At 37.2% G+C, this 18,916-nt stretch overlaps 1 protein-coding gene across 4 annotated transcripts in view; it reads left to right on the top strand.

The window, feature by feature from the left end:
- Lpin (phosphatidate phosphatase LPIN) overlaps window positions 1-18,916 on the top strand; it is a 220,792-nt gene that overhangs the window by 38,591 nt on the left and 163,285 nt on the right. For 3 of the 4 annotated variants that reach the window (XR_014131204.1, XM_081755472.1, XM_081755470.1), the window contains exons 4-5: window positions 2,593-2,784; window positions 17,628-17,772. Coding sequence is in view for 3 of the 4 variants with exons in the window: in XM_081755472.1 (XP_081611598.1) it covers window positions 2,593-2,784; window positions 17,628-17,772 (337 nt within the window). In the remaining variant the exon portion in view is untranslated. The remainder of the gene's footprint in view (window positions 1-2,592; window positions 2,785-17,627; window positions 17,773-18,916) is intronic. The other variant, XM_081755471.1, reaches the window with a different exon arrangement.

Raw genomic sequence — 18,916 nt, 5'->3', positions numbered from 1 at the left:
TGGCAAAAGATTTTTCATATGCGTCACCGTTTTTAAAATGGCCACCAAGACATCGCGTCTGTATCAGATAAAACGTCCAGTACCACTAATATGAAAACGGTTGGAGATAAATGAACAGAATAAAACTCGTATAGGAAATCACACAGAATATTTATCATTCCACGGATCGAGAATAATGCAATAGAGAAAAAGATGATTAAAATAAAAGTGACATAATGCAAAGGAGGAAATCTATTTCTTAGAAAATCATCTTTCCGACCTCCCTCCATAAGCGGGAATGAATGGGACAATCTCAGATGAGAACCCTCTTGCAATAAGTATGGTTTGTCTGAAACATTTATGTGCACACTTTACTGGTACAGCAATGAACAAAAATTACTTAAAATTCATTTTGAGAGTAACACTCATTTGTATTATAAAGTGTGATTTGATGAAGAAAGGAAGCAACTGAAATGTGAAACAAAGGAAATAATAATTTTTTTGGAATTTGCAAACATTTTGCCCGGCCTTGAAAATTTAACGCAATGCGTGCAATATGTTCGGGAGGCATCTGCATCAGTGTGTACCGTTTCGTTACTGAGGATCACAACTGATATTACCGCTGAAAGTTAATCGGAATGTAACTGTGGACAATATCTCAAAGACCCTCATATTCTATCTCTTAAATTTCCCTCGCAGGTGGTATTGGGCAGGCTGAAAATGGGCATGCATCCTGCTCCGCCCGTTATAACTGAGATTGTCCTTGTCTTTCTGTTCCACTAAATGAATATCGGGATGGTACCTTCTGTACTGCCACAGCCGTTGACTTTATACTTCTTTGCCCACTTATCTGTGATCTGTGCATTAGACAACTGCACGTCATAAAATAAAGTTATGTCACGTCAGTTCACGTTCCTGAACTTTACACACGAAAACTGAAGCTCCAAGCGAAGCCCTCAAACTTTTATCCATCTGAAATATTCACTGCTAAAGAATAAAAATAATTAAAACAGTATTGTTTGAATTATTAAATAGCAATGTACTAATACTTTGTACACAAAAACGTTAGTTACAAACTCTCGTCAAAAGTTTTGTCCGATGCAAGTGCCATGTTTGGTGGTTATTTTGAAAACGGTAAACCCATATGAAAAGCTTTTGCCACATTGCTTTTTAGTTTATAAAGATCTATTGAACGAGATATCACTCGCCCCATGTTTCCATTTAAAATTTTAAAGTTGGGCCTGGGCTCCCATGGAGGGTGGCCCTTGCGGGCACCGTAGCAACATCATTCGACGTGCCCCATGCCATTTTCCTGTTTTACTTTGTATTGTGTTCATTATCTCCAACCGTTTTCATATTAATGGTAGTGGAAGTTTTATCTGATATAGGCACCATGTCTTGGCGGCCATTTTCGATATGGTGACCAACATGGAAAATCTTTTGCTACAACGCTGTTTAGTGTTTGGATATCTATCGAACAAGGTATCACTCGCTCCATGTTTCCATTTAAAATTTTAAAGTTGGGCCCTGAGCCCCCGTGAAGGGCGGTCCTCGGGGGCACCACATCAACATCATTCGATGTGCCCCATGCATTTTCCTTTTTGGGTTTTTGTCTGGTACAATTATATTCAACCGTTTTCGAGATATTTCCGTGTAAAGATTAAAATGGGCCACCCTATCTATATCTATATCTATATATCTATCTATATGTTCGTCTCCTTTCTAAATCAGTTAAGAGTAATAGAGTAATTTGAATTTCTGTTCCCCTCTACGCATCTTCGTTTTGATAAATATTTCGCTATAACTTGTAAGAATTACTCCGTTTTGATATGCATATGCTGTTTAGGATTTTCAACAATCACTAGTGCTTACGGTTCAAACCACAAAATTGTGTTGGAATGAATTATTCTCTCTCTGTCTCTCTCTCTCTCTCTCTCTCTCTCTCTCTCTGTCTCTCTCTCTCTCTCACACACACACACATATATATATATATATATATATATATATATATATTTGAAAGGAAGAACTTTCGCTCGCTTCTACAACGCATATCATCACTAATTATATAGATAAACTATGTACAGTAATATATTTTAATCGCAGAACCCGGTGGAAGAAGGGCGTAACCTACATTTACAGCTTTGTGAGGGGAAAAAAAATGTAGTTTTCAAGAGAGCTAACTGCATCAAGTATATTTTAGGTATGCAATTGGACAGGGTTTGACACATCCTACGAAGTTCAAACATAGATGATAGGTGACATCAGTTTTCATGTAATGCATAAAAATACAAGTTTCGTGGAGTAGTGATAGACCTTTTTTATTTTTTTTTAACAGGTCTTTGAATTTTATAAAAACAAGCATCTTGAGGTTCCTAGTTTTGGTTTTCTACAATATAAAAGCCTGCATTGTAGTGATGTTTCACTGTAACATTATTTTTTTATACTTCCACTATCAAAAACTGAAGAATTACAGATTTCAGCATTATTTATGTTGGTTACTTTAGTCTTTTTCTTTAAATCATCGTATATCATATTCGATTGAAGGTACACGAACTTCTGCGTATATAACGAATTGCCAAAATTAACTCAAATTTTATTTTATCCTTCGTGCAGAAGCTCAAAGATCCATGTTGAGTGGAATGTTTAGCTTTATGAAGAAGACTAAAAGGATCAGGCACAACCCAGAATCAGAAGGTGTTTATTTAGACGACTTAAATGTTGATGAACTTGACCCTGAAGTTGCAGCGTTATATTTCCCATCCTCGTATAAAAATGCTGGTCAGACTTCCGTAGCTCATGTGTCAGGTATGTCCTTTAATTTGGTAACATTTTGTGCTAGGCTTAGTAACAATTTCGCTGCCAGTAAGTCACGAGAGACAGCATGGTTCGAAGTATAGAAATTAGATATTAAAATCTGTGATTAAATCTAATCCACTTCTTACAAAATAATAATGAATGTAAATAAGTAAAAAAATACATAACAAATTAATATAACATAACAAATTAAGATGGTAAGCAACTGTATTGTTATTTGTTAATTCTTCATAGTTAATAACATGAAACAAGTAATTTAAATGAAAGTTTATCCATAATTTGAGGCTAACTTGAGTTTAACTTCTTATTATTAAGTACTCTGCCTTTCGGCAAGTCTTGGGACTAATGAGTTTTTTAAGACTTGGGCCTGGAAATATTTTTTCCACGTTTCTCAAACTTCAGCTTCCTCTGTAGCTTTTAATATTTTCTTATATTTCTCAAATCATCGATCAGCTGTGTTCTTCTTCCTATTCCTCGCTTCCCTTCCATCTTTCCTTCTATGGCGGTGTGAAGAAGACAATTTCTTAGCAAGATGTGTCCAGTCCAATTAGCCTTCCTACGAAGGATGTTGGATACAAGTGTCCTCTTCCCTCCTATCAGTTTTAAAACATCTTCGTTTGTTGCTGTCTCTGCCCATTTTATCTTCTCCATTTTCCTCCAGCACCACATTTCGAAGCGCTCCAAATATTTCTTTAACTTCCGTGGTGTCCAAGTCTCTGAACCATACAGTCTAATGCTCATATATGACGCTTGACCAACTTCTTAAGTCCAATATTAAGCCTGCTAGTTAGGAGTGACCTTTTCTTGTTGAATACTTCTTTAGCTATAGCAATTCTTGACCTGATCTCTTCGGTGCAGTAAGCGTCTCTCGTCAAAATACTTCCCAGATACTTGAAATTATCGACCTCTTCAAGTTTTCTTTGTTCTACTCTGATCCGTAAGGGCGTGTTTCCACGGGATATTCTCATGACTTTCGACTTTTTGATGTTGATTTCCATTCCATATAGTTTTCCAGTGTCAACTATTTTGTCAATTATCTCCTGTAGTCCCCCTTCGGTTTTAGTTATTATAACCGTATCATCTGACTTGCTAATGATCTTCCCTCCAATCTTGAAGTCTCCAATTCCCATTAATGCTTCCTTCATTAAACATTCACTGTAAATGTTAAATAATTGAGACGACATACTACATCCTTGTCTGACTCCTCTTCCAGTCTCCACACTATTGGTTTCCCCTTCATTCAAGCCCCGGCGGGAGCTCATGTGGTTCGGATTCCACGTTAATCAGTAGGTCCACGTCTCATATAGCCTCGCTGCTGAACGGGACGTTAAACTCAAAATCAACTCAACTCAACCCTTCATTCAAGCGCAACTTCACTCGTTTTCCTATGTATAGGTTTTGAATGAGTCATTGATCTCTCCAGTTGACTCCGATTTCGTTAAGTATTTTCAGAATTTTCGTCCAATTGACCCGGTCAAAAGCTTTTCGCCAGTCGATGAAGCACAAACACAAGTCTCACCTAAAAACAAGAATTCTTTCTGATATAATTCTCATCAATCCAATAGCATCTCTGGTGCCATTTCCGTTCCGGAATCCAAATTGATCTTCTTGTAACCTCTCATCTATCTTGCTTTCCAGCTGCCTGTTCAGTATGCGTGCAATTATCTTTCCAGTGTGGGAAATCAGGCTAATGGTTCTGTGATTGCTACACTTCTTTGCTTGCTTTTTCTTGGGCAATGAATACATGTAACATCAAGAAAATCCTTTGGCGATTCTCCACTCAGGTAGGTCTTCTTAATAAGTAAAGTCAGCATTTCCATTGCATTGTCTCCTAATCCTGTGAGCAAATATACTGATATGTCGTCGTCTTCAGTGGCCTTTCTCCTTCGTATGTCTTTGATTGCTTTTACTACTACATTTTTTAATATACTGGGTCCTTTTTCATCATCATCCACCTCTTCTTCTGCTTCAATCGCAATATCTGTGGGGCGGTTCTTCTGATCATACAGATCTTTTATGTATTCCTCTCAAATTCTGAGGATTCCTTGATGGTCAGTGCTTACATTACCTTGTTGATCTTCGACGCCAAACGTTCGTATACTTTTGTTAGCTTTTCCTCCTAATTCTTATGCTTTCTGGTACTTAGATCATATCTGCCGCGCCGTTGAAATTACATTATTTCTTCATATATCTGTTACATGTACTTTTCGTTGGCTTTATCCTTTTCTCTTCTCAATTTGTTATTCAGCCTTCTGTATTCTTTGATGCCCTTCTGCGTTCCTCCATCTTCTTAAGCATCGCTTCAGTTATCCATGGCTTTCTTGGCGCTCTTTCCATCCTGTCAATGTTATTGTGGGATATGCCAAGTAGAATCTGTGTAACTTTTCCACAGCTATTTTCTATATTGTCGACCATACCGCCCATTGCACAGATTTTTTCTCCAATCTCTTCTTTCACATCATCGTCGATATTTCTTAGTCGCTCTAAGTTCCATCTCGATTTCTCTTCGCATTTTTCTTGATCAACGTTAACCAGGTTTGCACTTCCGCCACGAGGAGATTGTGATCCGAATCAATGTCCGCTCCTGACAGTGTCTTCACGTCTCGTATACTATTCCTGAAACGTTGCTTCACAAGAATGTAATCGATTAGGTAGCGTTTCTTATCTTCTAGACTTTTGCATGTGAACGGCTTGGTTTTTCTTTTTTTAAACCACGCGTTCATTACCACCAGATCATGTTGACCTACAGAAATTGATAAGCATTTGACCTCGTTCGTTTTTTCTACCTAGTCCAAATGATCCCACTACCTTATTCGCAGCTCCTTCTACTACTACGCTGTTGAAATCTCTCATTACTATGGCGTTGACCTTACCTCTTCCTTCCTGATGCAACGTTACTAATCTCATCATACATTACTTCTACTTCATTATATACACTTCAGTTGGTATATACACTTGTATTATCACAATATCCACTGGTTTTGCACGTAGTTTTACAAACTTCAAGGGGTCACTGCAACATTCCACTTTGGTTACACTTCTTGCTACTTCGTTCTTCATTGCTATCGCGACGCCATTCTCGGCCTTATCGCCACCATAATAGTATTTTCTGTAATTTTCCGATACTATCTCATCTTTTCCTGGCCACCTAACATCCTCAAGCCCACTATGTCCACTTGACATTTGCTAATTTCTACTTTTAAATTTTCAAGTTTACACGCACGTCGTAGAGTGCGTACGTTCCAGGTTCCCATGCTGAGATGAAAGTTATTTTTTTCTCTTCTGATGATTCTTCCCGGAGTAGTTCCCACCCCCGGAGATGCGAACGGAAAACTATTTTACCTCAGGAAGAACCATCATCATATTTATTTATTCTCCTCCTTCGTCCCTCCTGGGAAAAAGATAATGTGGTAGTATTTCCATTTCCTATCCACATCTCCATGTCGTTGACCACCTAGTTTTTCGTCCGCCTTTCAGGACAGTTTCCCCTCCTAAGGACAAGAAGGTGCCCTGACCTCCACCTGTACATCCGCTCTCCGAGAAGGTCGTTGGCACTTCGCTCTCCGAGAAAGTAAAAGCTGACTCCTTATCCCGGGAGTCGGTCGGTCCCCACCTACGTTAGCCGCCAAAGACGTTGCCCGCTTTCTCCCGCGAGGAGGTGTAGGTTGGGATTTTCCCTTTGTTTAGGATGAGACTCAAATGCTTTTCTGAAACCTCCCCAGTACTTTTAGAAAGCGAGTTTGACTTATATGACTTGAGTTATATGTTTGATACACATTTCAGTTCCTTTATACGCAATTTCCTTTCACAATAAACATGAAGCAAGAATATAGAGTATTAATGAGAGGAAATAACTGATTTTTTAACACATTGTATCCTCTATAGACGTAAATTCAATAACGAACAAAGAGTGAAAAAGTGACCGACTGGACCGAGACTCGAACCCGGGATCTCCGGCATACCGTGCCGTTGTTTTCTCTTTCATTAAGATGTATATGAAATCACAACCGTCACAGGTGCTCAATACATGGACATATGAATTGTTCAAGCACATCAGGAGTGGTACAACCCACGTGGTCCGAATGGAACACCGACTTCGAGAGTGAGAGAGTGGGTGACATATTGGCACGGTATGCCGGAGGTCCCTGGTTCGAGTTCCGGTTCAGTCGGTCACTTCTTCACTCTTCGTATGTTATGAAGCAAGAATATTTTATATCACAATATTGCGAGCGGTGATGATATTTAATGAGAAACAAGCAAAAAGGCTAATACACACCGCAAAAATTAGCAAGGTTTTCTTTTACATATAAGAAGCGCTTTCGGAAGAAGCTTCGTCCATCATCAGCTTGAGTAAAATTCAAAAAGGATTTAAAACATGAAAGAAAATATGGAAAGGTAAAAAAAAAAAAAAAAAAAAAAAAAAAAAAAAAAAAAAAAAAAAAAAAACTGAAATACTTACGTCTTTTTAACGACGAGATTCTCAGGTCAACCCGCTTATATGTATATGTGTTGTACGTATGTTCAGCCATAGCTCTTCGACACAGGTGTCCGAATTTGATGGTGTGTGTCCGTCCGTACCATTGCAGACAGTTGGGCATACACCATACCACTATCGTCCGACAACTTCGTGCAATCGGTAAGGTGAAATAATTTAGCTCGTGGATGCCATATAAATTGATATAGCCCAACAAGCATTGCGTTGTGAAGTATTCAGCTCTTAGATTGTACAGAGTAACCGGGAAAGTTTCCTAATTGGATAGCCACTTCTGGTGAAAAATGGATCTGCTACGACAATCATAAACTTTAAGGACAGTGGTTGAATCATGATAAACGTTCAGGACTGTTTCCAAAAGGCGCAAAATGTGTTCTGTCGCACCACGATACAAACAACAATATCTTTTTGTCGAGATAAAACTATCATTGGAGACATTTACAGTGCTGAATTCGATTAAATGCATCGGAAATTTGTCTTTAATCATCTAGAAATAACAGAAATTGTGTTTTCATGTTGCAGAGAAGTGCGGACTCGCATGCCACTTAAAGGACGGTGCACTTTCTCCATGAGTTACGGTATGAAAAATCCTTCACTTACCGTATTCCTCCAATATCTCTGTCACTGACGATCACCTCCTCCCCCATCTTGATCATTTCTTGAGAAGGAAAACTTTCCCTGACGATTGGGCGGCGGTTGATCACTTTTTCTTATCGAGGACTCCAGCCTTCATTGCCCACAGAATCCAGTTGTTGGCTGAGCGATGGCAAAAATATGTGGTTGCAGACATGACCACTTTATTAACAAAATGTAGTTTTTATTCTTTTCGCCTACATGGATATTATGACAATACGGCCTTGTGTCCATCTTGAATAAAGACAAAAACATCTTTCTTTCAAGGCTGGCTAGAATATTTATTATAAAAAATAAACTAGAAAAGTAACGGTTTCGGAAGTATAGCACTTCCTTCCTCAGACTACACTCTACAACTGAAATCAGAAATAAAATTATATACAATAAAGAAAGGAGATCACCACCAAATCAGGAATCACTACTCATTAAAAGTTCACTTTTCTTTTAAAAGCACAACCTCCCCTTTGGGGGCGAGCGTAACTGCCTTTCACCTGGCAAAATTGATGAGTAACAATAGAACAAACAACTATGAACTAATAGTAGCCGGAAACAGCTTTCTAACAATAAAATTCGTGAAAACAAGACCTTGGAAACACCTGCTTGAAATAAAGAGCTAAAAAAAATAAAAAATTATAAAGCTGGTGACCTTTTAAAAGCATTAACAAAATGCAGAAAACATAAGTGAATAATGAAAACATAAAAATAAGTAAATAAATAAATAAAGATATATAAAAGAATACATAAATCAAATAAACATTATAGTGTCCTTATATTTTACCCCTCTTCTTTTTCCGTTCTTCCTTTTTCAAAATGTCCTCCCACTCTTCATTAATACCATAACCACTATTCCAGTTCATAGCTTTATCGGCTGCCTCTTTTATCCTCTTAGCTTCTTTTCACTTCCTAACCAGTTGTCTCCACTCATACTCCACTACCGTTGCTCCTTCCCAGTTCACTTTATGGCCGGTTTCATTGACGTGCTTGAAAATAGCATTAGTGTTTCTCTTCAATTTGACATCATCTTTATGTTGCTTTAAACGTTCTTGCATCCTCTTCTTGGTTTCCCCTACATACGCCATATCGCACATCCCACACGGCACTTCATATGTAACCTCCCTTTTACACGAATTCGTCGACGCTCTCATCTTCTTTTTTCTAATGATATCCAGTATCTTCATTAAGCCTTTCCTGTAAGTCTTAATACCTTCTCTCCTTAGAATTCTTCTGATCTTCTCTGTGATCACCCCTGCACTTTGAATGCCGTGCCATCCTTTCTTCTTGTCATCTTCTTTCTCTTCCTCTTCTCTCTCGCTTTTCTTCCTTCTCTTCCTACTCTTTTTCCTGTTCTCGTCACCGTAACCATTCCCTTTCAGCTGTTCCCATAGCCTTTCAATATCTTTCCCCTTTTGATCTTCCTCCATATTTATCATCCTAATCCTCTTCCATATTCCTAATGAAATTCAGCTTTGTTCCCTCATCAACATCACTTCTCTTGTTGCAATATACGCCTGCTGCAATCATTTTGGAACCACGACGCACAGTGGGGCCGAACACCTGTTTTGCGGACAAAATTCTCGATAATAGTGTAATGTTGGTAGAAGAAACAGACGATGGTGTGCTCCCTTGTATGTTGTGGTGGTGTATCAAATGAAACCATTTCCGGAACGTTACGACTGACTGCACTCAAGATATCGCGAGATATCTTCTCAAACAGAACATTAAATTGAGCTGTGTGAACTTCTGATGCATACAATGGATGATGCTAGTCAGAAATATCAAAAAAAAAAAAAAGTACAATTTGAGGAAGTCATACACAATATTGTAGAATAAGTAAATCATAGAGAAATAACATATACAAAAAAGTGTGCTAAACACAATATTGTGTTATTTTATATCTTAATTATAATACAAAGAAACGGTACATTCATATGAGTGTTTTCATAAGTCCATGACTTGAAAATTACAAAACTTAGATTGCAGTCTTCAAAAACGATTTCTATATATTTTAAAAGTGAAAAAACAACTTGCTTTATTCATGTCGGGAAAAGTCTGTTCATTCTATTAACAACGGTGTAAATATATATATATATATATATATATATATATATATATATATATATATATATTCTTCTTATATGTATAACACACTTTAGAAATAATTTACAGGAGGAACTGAAGAGACAAGTGTTTTTCAAAGAAAATCTAAATAAATAATCCTGTAGCTTCAGTACTTAGAGGAAGATGTTTCTTCTTTAGTTCGGGCCTCAGGAAAGTTATGTATGGGTCTGATGACTCGAGGATTTTATGGAACGCATCTTCATTGGTGGCTGTACGGGAACATTTTCTTGTATGGTGAAGACTGTAATCCTTATAGTCTTTATGGAGAGTATCTTTCGTAGTTCTCCATGACTTGAATTGTTGATTGTAGCTTAGATGTAGTACATATTCCATGAACTTGATTCGAGCATGAAGAGGTGAAATCCCAAGCTTCAGTACTTTTTCATTAGATTGCTTCAGTTCAAGTTTCGATATGTCGTTCACCTCCGATGGGCGAGCCCCACAAATGAAGCAGTTACTTGCTGCAAATGTCTCACTAATATGTTGAGCAACTTTTCCGTCCAACATTGTTAAATGTAAAACATGTTTTACAGTGATACAGTTGAGCCCTAGGTTCAATCGTGTTTCTTGCAAGTTCTTGATTTCTCTTTCAACCCTCAATTTCTCAATTTTTATTATTTCATGTGTCTCTTTTATGAATTGATATCTGAGTGATCGACAGTGTCGCGTTGAGGAAGGTCGAGGATTAACTCAAATTGATTTATCTTCATTCCCAGGTAGGGTTATTTGTAAAGGCACAATAGAAGTCATAAATTAATTAGCATCTGATCTCGCGTCACTTTCACTTGCAAACCGTCGGACAACTCGTTCTGGCCAGACGAGCCATCAAAGCCCCATTTTGTATGCATTGTCAGTGCCTGGCAGTTCAACTTTTCTAATTCCTTCTCATTTATTGTTTTTAGGATCCTTTCGGCTGTATGATTAAGTAAACTTTGGAGCGGGACTTCTGCGGAGGTCTCGGTAATTTTGATATCATTAGAGTGACAATCTTTCTTTGCGCGCTGGATTTTTTTATAGCTGGGGAAAACATTGAACCCTTTTTCTTTTGTGGCAGCTCTGATTACCTCGTATTGATATTTGGAAAGCTTAGCCTGTGTAAAGATTGATAATGCAAAATCAGCACTGAAACTTTCCGATGTGTTTCCTGAACACGACGAAGCAGCAGCATCTATTACGCTTTGGGAATGTGATGCTCTTAGATCGTGAACTTTACGTCTTTTACTTCTCTCATAACAATCTTCAAAACACTTTTTAGGCCTTCCAACAGGATTGGAAGACTTCGGCGAATGAGCATCATCACTGGGGAAACTAATCACAAATTCACCATTCATCCACTCGCGATACTTCTTGCGAAAATATGTTTTACTGTAATTAAATATTTTTAGTTTTTGTACATAATGCGGCAAAAATCTTTTCTTTATTTCATCACAAATTCGAGAAAGAGTATCTTCATGCATGTGCTGATATCTTTCGCGAATAAAACACTCCACTGATCCACCTGTAAGTAGCACTTCACAAAGTTCGGCATATTTTACTGCTTCTTCCATTATACGAAAAGAGCACACACTCTCACTGAAACAACTGCTGTAACTACTGAATAGAAACTCCATGATAGCCAATTGACTTTATAGTACTCGCTGCACACGGCCCTATTTATACCTCCTACTATGTTGCTCCACGGGAACTGGATTTTCTCAAAGCAGTCAGCCAGCTTACAACGGTGCTATGGCTACATTTTGCGGCATATTGTGATGCAATTTACAGAGAAAGTAGTTTACTACAGTAGTTTCATGAAAACGTTTTAATTAGAGCGGAGTTCAGCGGAGCTTTTTTTATAAGCCTAGACATGTGTGCAATTCCTTGAAAAATTCACTATTTTGCTCAAATTACCCCTCCTATGTAACTTTTTTTGGCGAACCAATTGTTTGTCACATGCTTGCCTGCGTTCACATTAGTCACGTTAGGGCAGCTATTTTTTTCCCCATAAAGCAAAACTGTATTTTACCTCTCAATAAACCTACGTAAACTCAGCAACTTCAACATTGTTGAGTTTTAAATACAATTTACTAATTGCAAAAGAATGCTAATTGCAAAATCATTGTCACAATCGGATTCCTCGCTTCATTTACTATAGAAAACGTATAGATTATCGCCCAAATTGTCATTTTCATGACATTCCATTTTGTCCGCCTTGGCCCCACTGTGCGACGTAACAAAATTTCCCTCCCTTCTTCTCGTTACTTTCATATCTAAGAAATTTATCACACCATCTTCTTCTATTTCCCTCTCTAAAATAATACCCTTCCTTTCATCATTCAGTTCTCTAATAAAGCTCTCCAATTGCCTTCTAGTGCCTTTCCACACTCCAAAACAAATCATCCACGTGCCTACGAAACACTAGTAATTTATCACTACCCTTTTCCATTACGGTTTTCTTCCATTCATTCATTACTAGATCCGCTATTACTGGGCTCATACACGAACCAGTGCTTAATCCATCTTTCATTTTCACTATCCTGTCGCTTATCTTGCGGAAATTATTGTCCCACAAAAACTTAAAGCTTTCTTCATTCTATCGTTATCCCAGTTTTCAATTTTCCTGTCCTTCATCACACTGTCCACTACTCTGAAGATTTCTTCTCTCTTTAGGCTGGGGAACATACTTTTTACGTCCACATTAAACATGATAGTCCTTTCTTTTCTAGTCCCTAAACCCTCGATCAATTTTTTCACTTCTGCTGAATTAACTACCCTCCTTCTATCCTGATCTTCTCTCAGAGCTTCCGCAATCTTTTTAACCTTTTTCTCCAAGGCTTCCATGAAATTACCCCTACAGTCTAAAACAGGTCTCAGTTTTACTTCCTTCTTATGAATTTTAGGAAAACCTTTTATCTTCGGTATCCTTCCTTCACGATCAAGAAACTTAGAGAATCCTTTCTTCTTACCTTCTTCTATCACCTGTCTTCTTATCTTCTTCTCTTCGTCTTTCCCTGCTTCTGCTACGTCCTCATATGTACTATCATTCAACTGCCGAAGCTTCTCTTCATACCATCCTTTTTCCATAACCACTACTGCACCCCCCTTATCCGCTTATTCCACCACTATGTCTTTCCTGTTCTTAATTCTTCTTAAGCCTTGTAACTCGTTTCATGAAGATTACATTTCTTCTTTCCCATAACGTTTTTCACTAGTTTAACTATTTTTCTTCTTACTTCTTTCAACTTCTCTTAAAGCTTCCTCCGCCCCATAAACCAATTCTTCTATGTCCGTCTTACAATTGGCCACCTTAAATTTGTATCCTAGGCTTAAAAACTTCTTCTTATCTCGTAATCTCAGCCTCCCCAATAACTACTTTCTTCTTCTTGAAATCACTCCTTTCTTCTTCCTTCCATCCTAGCCTTCTTCCTTTCTCATTCAGCCTCTTCCGCTCTTTCTCCCGGAAGCTTTCTGTCCAACGTCGTAGACCCTCAATTGTCCACTCCCTGACAAATATACTTAGGTCTTCTTCAAACCGGCTCTTCTTTCTCTCATTACGCTCTCTCACAATCTTCATTTCTTGTTTCTTCTTCCTGATCACATCCCACACCAGTTCTTTTTGTAACTTTCTAATAAAGTTTCTATATCTCACTGTTTTGCACTCCACACCTTTTTTCACTACCACTAGTCCTTTCGGAGTCACACCTTCTTCTAAACACCTCCTTAGGAATCTCAGTTGTTCCTCAATCCTACACACTTAACGTACTGCGTTTGAAGCCTGTTATCTCAAATCTGATGGCTTGAGAGATAATTATAAGCAATGAATCTTCGTATTATATGATTAAAGAAAATGAGAAAAGCGTTCCATTGCGCAGAGAATTGTTCCAATGAGTCCCTTTTGCTGAAATAAAGGCAATGTTCAAAATAATGTAAAATAAAGCTATTACAAACATTATTTGTCTTTTTTATTTGTTAAAACTTTTATTTCTGTACAGTTTATATATTAATTACATTACATAAAAAAAATCTCAAAATGATCGAAATCCTCTTCACTTCTTCACCACACATCAACCTAATTTTATTGTAAGTAGTAGTCAATAGTTAGTTGTCTTTTATATTTAATCATTTATATCTGGGGGACCAAATATTAAATTGGTGGAAATGAAATGTCCACTTTGACGTCTGAAGGGAAATACACCTCAGCATCCAACACAAGGATGGACTAAAGTCATATGTTTAATGTTACAAACTCAATACACGTTCAGCAAACAGACTGGGTATCATGTTTAAACACCCATTAACGATGTTTATTGCCAGTCCCGTAACATTATTAGACGTGCATCGATGCGATGCGATAATTGTTCTTGTATAATTGAATAATTATATATGGTTGTTATTGTGCATTCGTAATCTGTTATTTAATTGTGTGTGTGTGTTGAATTATTTTATTTTTAATGTGTTTGTTGTTACATTAATATGATAGTGAAGTACTCTTCATTTACACTTATGAGCAACCGGAAACATCAGACAGCTGCAGCATATGAAGATAACGAGTTGGTGAAATCACTAAATAGCGAGTATAGCATTCATTAGTTGCTTCCGAATCATGGAGTGCAATGTAAAACAGTAATTCCAAATTTATCTTAGTAAAGAATAGAGCAGTTCTGTAGGGAATTCAGGAAGTGTAACATGATATGCTCAGTGGTAAGTATGGATTTCGTAATGTCATCATCATCATGATAATAGGTATTCTGCCAGTATTGGCAGGTCACTTGCCGCAGCTGAGAAGCTTCCATGCTCCACGGTCTTCCGCTGATCTCTTCGTCTTCACGTACGATTTATCTGTTTTGATATCGTCCATTAATTGTAGCCTCATTCGCCCTCTTCTCTTTTTTACCACCATACCTTCTAGCATGTCCCTCATGACACAGTCCCTTCTTAGTCAATGTCCCAGCCAGCTTCTCTTCCTCTTCTAAATATCTAAAATTGTTCTTTTCCCCACTCATCATTTCTATCACCCTCTCATTCGTTTTCCGGTCGACCCAGTTAATTCTCTTGGTTCTTCTCTACACCCATATTTCGAAAGCTTCCAGTCACTTTAAATCATTTTTGTGTAATATCTGTGTTTCTGATCCATTCAGACAAAACTCCACACGAAATATTTTATGAGTCTTTTTCTCAATTTTGTATTTAAGGTCTCACAATATAGTATTTTCTTTCTCCTAAAGGTTTCTTTCGCCATTCCTATCCTTGTTTTTATTTCACGTTCATACTTCATACCATAACTAATAATACTACCCAAGTATCGAAAGTAGTCTCCTGCTCTATTTTCTCCTCTCCTGCTTCTATATTTGACACCGACCGCTTCGTTCCAATCACCATGGCTTTTGTCTTCCTAACATTTATTTTCATCTCATATTCTTCACACCTCTTCCTCAAGTTTTGTAACATCTCATTGATTTTCTCTTTAGATTCCGCAACAAGAGCCATATCATCTGCAAACGGTATACACCTAATCATTCTACCTCCTACTGAAATACCGTCTTCATTACGTAGGCTCTTTTTCACTATCTCTTCTAAATAGATAGTTAATAATGTTGGCTAGAGATAGCATCTCTGTCGAACTCCCCTTCCAATTGCATTTCGTATGTAAACAAATCAAACTTTCCACTATTTTTGCTCGTCTAGGTACGCAGTTTTATCTGAAATTATGATGGAAGAGGACTACTAAGATATAAAAAAATTAATCTTCATAAATTTCCTGTACGACATAAATCTTTTCTTTGTAAACTTACGTACTAATCTGAGGAACATTATCTTCACTAGTTAACCCTTGCCATCCTGACAGTTGATAATCGGCACTGGGAGCAGCTACAACAACTAACAATACAATTCTTATTCGTTATTAAAGGAGGAATAATCCCTATGTTATACAAAATTTTAGAGAATTTAATTATTTTCAGGTGCTCTCGTGTGGTGTACTATTTAGAGCGCGCGCCTTTGGGCGTGTCTACATATCCAACAACTAAAATCTCCAGCTGGTCGCCTTAATCCCCTCCGGACTTCGTGCCATGGTGTTTAGTTTTATTTTAAAGTTTTTTAAGAAATATTTTAAAGAGTAATTAGGGGCTTTAGTATTTACATATAAGAAAGGAGTTCTGAGTAAGTAACTGACTTACTGATCAACGTCCAGATCATATTTCTTAAGCTAGAAACTTGAAATTTGAACAGGGCACATGATTTGTGACGTAAGGAATAACTAGGAAAGGATTTTTAGGAAGTCAACGGGAAAATGAAGAACATAGAGGTTGCAGTTATTATATTGAAATGATCATATTTCCGAATGCCTGCAGGTTATTCATTAAAATAAATGAACACGTGTTTCCCCGTCATTTAAAATAATTAAATATGTGTGTAATATTTCTTTCTAATATTTGTACTAGGAGATAAGAAAAGAATTGAGAAGAAAAGTGGGTGGGTTTGCAGTTGTTATAAGTCTTCTTTCATGTTATTTCCAACAACAGACTGTGTTTCTGTATGGCGGGCGGCAACAACCTATGCTCTGAACTGTCTCCTCTCTACCATAAAAGATGTCACCGGTTCTGTAATACTGTGGCCAGCATTTTTGTAGTTACTCTTTGTCCTGTGATTATTCTCAGAGAACTAATTACTATCAGTGATTATATGGAAAATTATAGATGACCACGGGCATCATGTGATTCCAGATGATTCCGGCCAATGACTTAATTTTCCAATGTGCGAAAATTTACAGTTGTCGAGCTGTCGAGGCATAATTTCATGAACCTCGAGATAAGCTACAAAGTCTTCTCTAACCATCGAGTACCCAGACCTCAACATTATTGAATATCAATCAGTCAGTTGTGGCAGTCAGAGTTCGGAGTAGATATCCTTTTCCATCCTTGCTTACGGGGAATTGAGTGCTGTAATGCATGAGTAATCCATTGGAGCCCTTCAAGCCGGTCTAATGGCGTACGCGCTCCTTTGGTGTATGGGATTCGGTTCTCGGTGGGATTTTAAATTTGATCGCCCCACAGTGATTCGGAATCTATCTTAAACTTTGGGTCTCATATAGTCTTGATTCGAAAAGGAGCACTAAACTTCAAACAACCAAACTAAATCCTCTTGAAAACATTCGTAACTTTGTGCATGTTTATATGCCTCCCTTCCACGACGATTCAGAGCTTTACCGCAGCCTAACAGTGGTCCTACGCCATGTTAATCAGGTTTGTTGCATTTTCTGTAGGCATTTCTATTAGTTTTATAACATCTGCACATCATTGAGTTAGAAAACAGCAGCACTTAGCCCCATGAGTACCACCAAGTCATCCACTTGTATCATGGATACTTATAATAAGCACAGGTGCGTGATTTGCAACTTGCTGCGTATTTATAATATTCATTTTTCATGTGGAAGTGAACTTTTATAAAATGTGCACACCTTGTTGTGTTCTGACTTTGTCCAATGGTTTATTTATGCTTGATGATTACTAATACTATAAAATGTTGAGAATATAAAAATATGGTGTAGGTAACTGAAGCCTAGAATAATTTTAAAATTGATTTTATCAAAGCAAGTAATTTTCTTCGTTTATAGAAACATCTGGGAACGATGAAGATGCAGAATCTGGCAATGGTCCATCTTTACCACAATCTCCACATAGTGTTGAGGGAGCTATATGTGGACCAAAGTCTCTGGATAGTGATTTTGAGGACTCGAAACCTTCTGTGTTTGAACAAAAGTAAGTAATCAGGTTCGAATATCACAAATCGAACATGATTAATTATTTAATTGATTTATTCATTCATAAAACTAAAACAGAGTTCTAAGGAGGGTCCGTAGCTAGGATTACAAGATGCGATTTTCAGTTGTGCACTGTGTGTTCCAGAACATACTAAAATACTTATAAATTACAGTTCTTTCAATGTTACTACTTTCATACCAATACCACTATCACAACAGCCACCAAATTACCTATGCACTAATTTTTTACGTACTCATCTACTAACTAATAAATCAATTAATGCTGTTCATATTTCGTAACAGTTTCGGTGTTTTGAAAAATTGAATGTGAGAAAAGCAATTTGAAGCTAATCACTGTTTTTTCAAGTCAGACATTTGTTTTAAACATTGAAATTTATTTTTGATTTTGAAATAAAAATTATTTTCAAAATCTAAAAGAAATTGACGATTTTGATAATCCGTCAATTACAAAAATAGTTTCAGGCAAATAAGATTGCTCGATTAGGAGGAACAATAGTCCTCCTTTGTTTTCATTCATTTATTAAGATTCCTCTTACTTTTCGAAAAATTTTCTATGTAATCAGTGCTCGAAACGAGAAATGCGAAGCGCCAGCGTATATGTTTTGCGTATGAGTATTCAATTGCACCGTCCAATTACTCGTAAAATAAAAATCACCTTTACAGTCTTACTATGAAAAGTACCGGGAGGAGAGAGAGGTGTCAGAATGTTTCATAGCTGAGTATACGACCTATTTGGAGAATTACATACAGCATATTTTGTCAACTAGCGTTTCTCTGCTTCTTCATAATAACTTATAGTACACTACTTCTAACTTCCGAGTATTCAGTGAGTATTAAGCAGTGGGCTGTCAGAATTAGAAACGTAATATTTCTGTCAAGATGATAAGCTCCCAGCGATATTTTCTCCACTCACCCTCGCCTCATTCATGTCACAATTAAAATATCAATAACTTTTTTATCCTTACTTGTTTCGTGCTTGTACACAATGACATATCTAGCGTTAACAACGCTTAGGGCAAGCGTAGAAATAATTCCCACTTTCCAACTCATACATTCACATTATTTCTATTATTATTATTATTATTATTATTATTATTATTATTATTATTATTATTATTATT

The sequence above is a fragment of the Thermobia domestica genome, chromosome 4, assembly GCF_964235325.1.
Source record: "Thermobia domestica chromosome 4, izTheDome1.hap1.1, whole genome shotgun sequence".
Taxonomy (NCBI): Eukaryota; Metazoa; Arthropoda; class Insecta; order Zygentoma; family Lepismatidae; genus Thermobia; species Thermobia domestica.
Note: the sequence above shows the minus strand (reverse complement) of the source record. Positions and strands in the feature narration are given on the sequence as shown.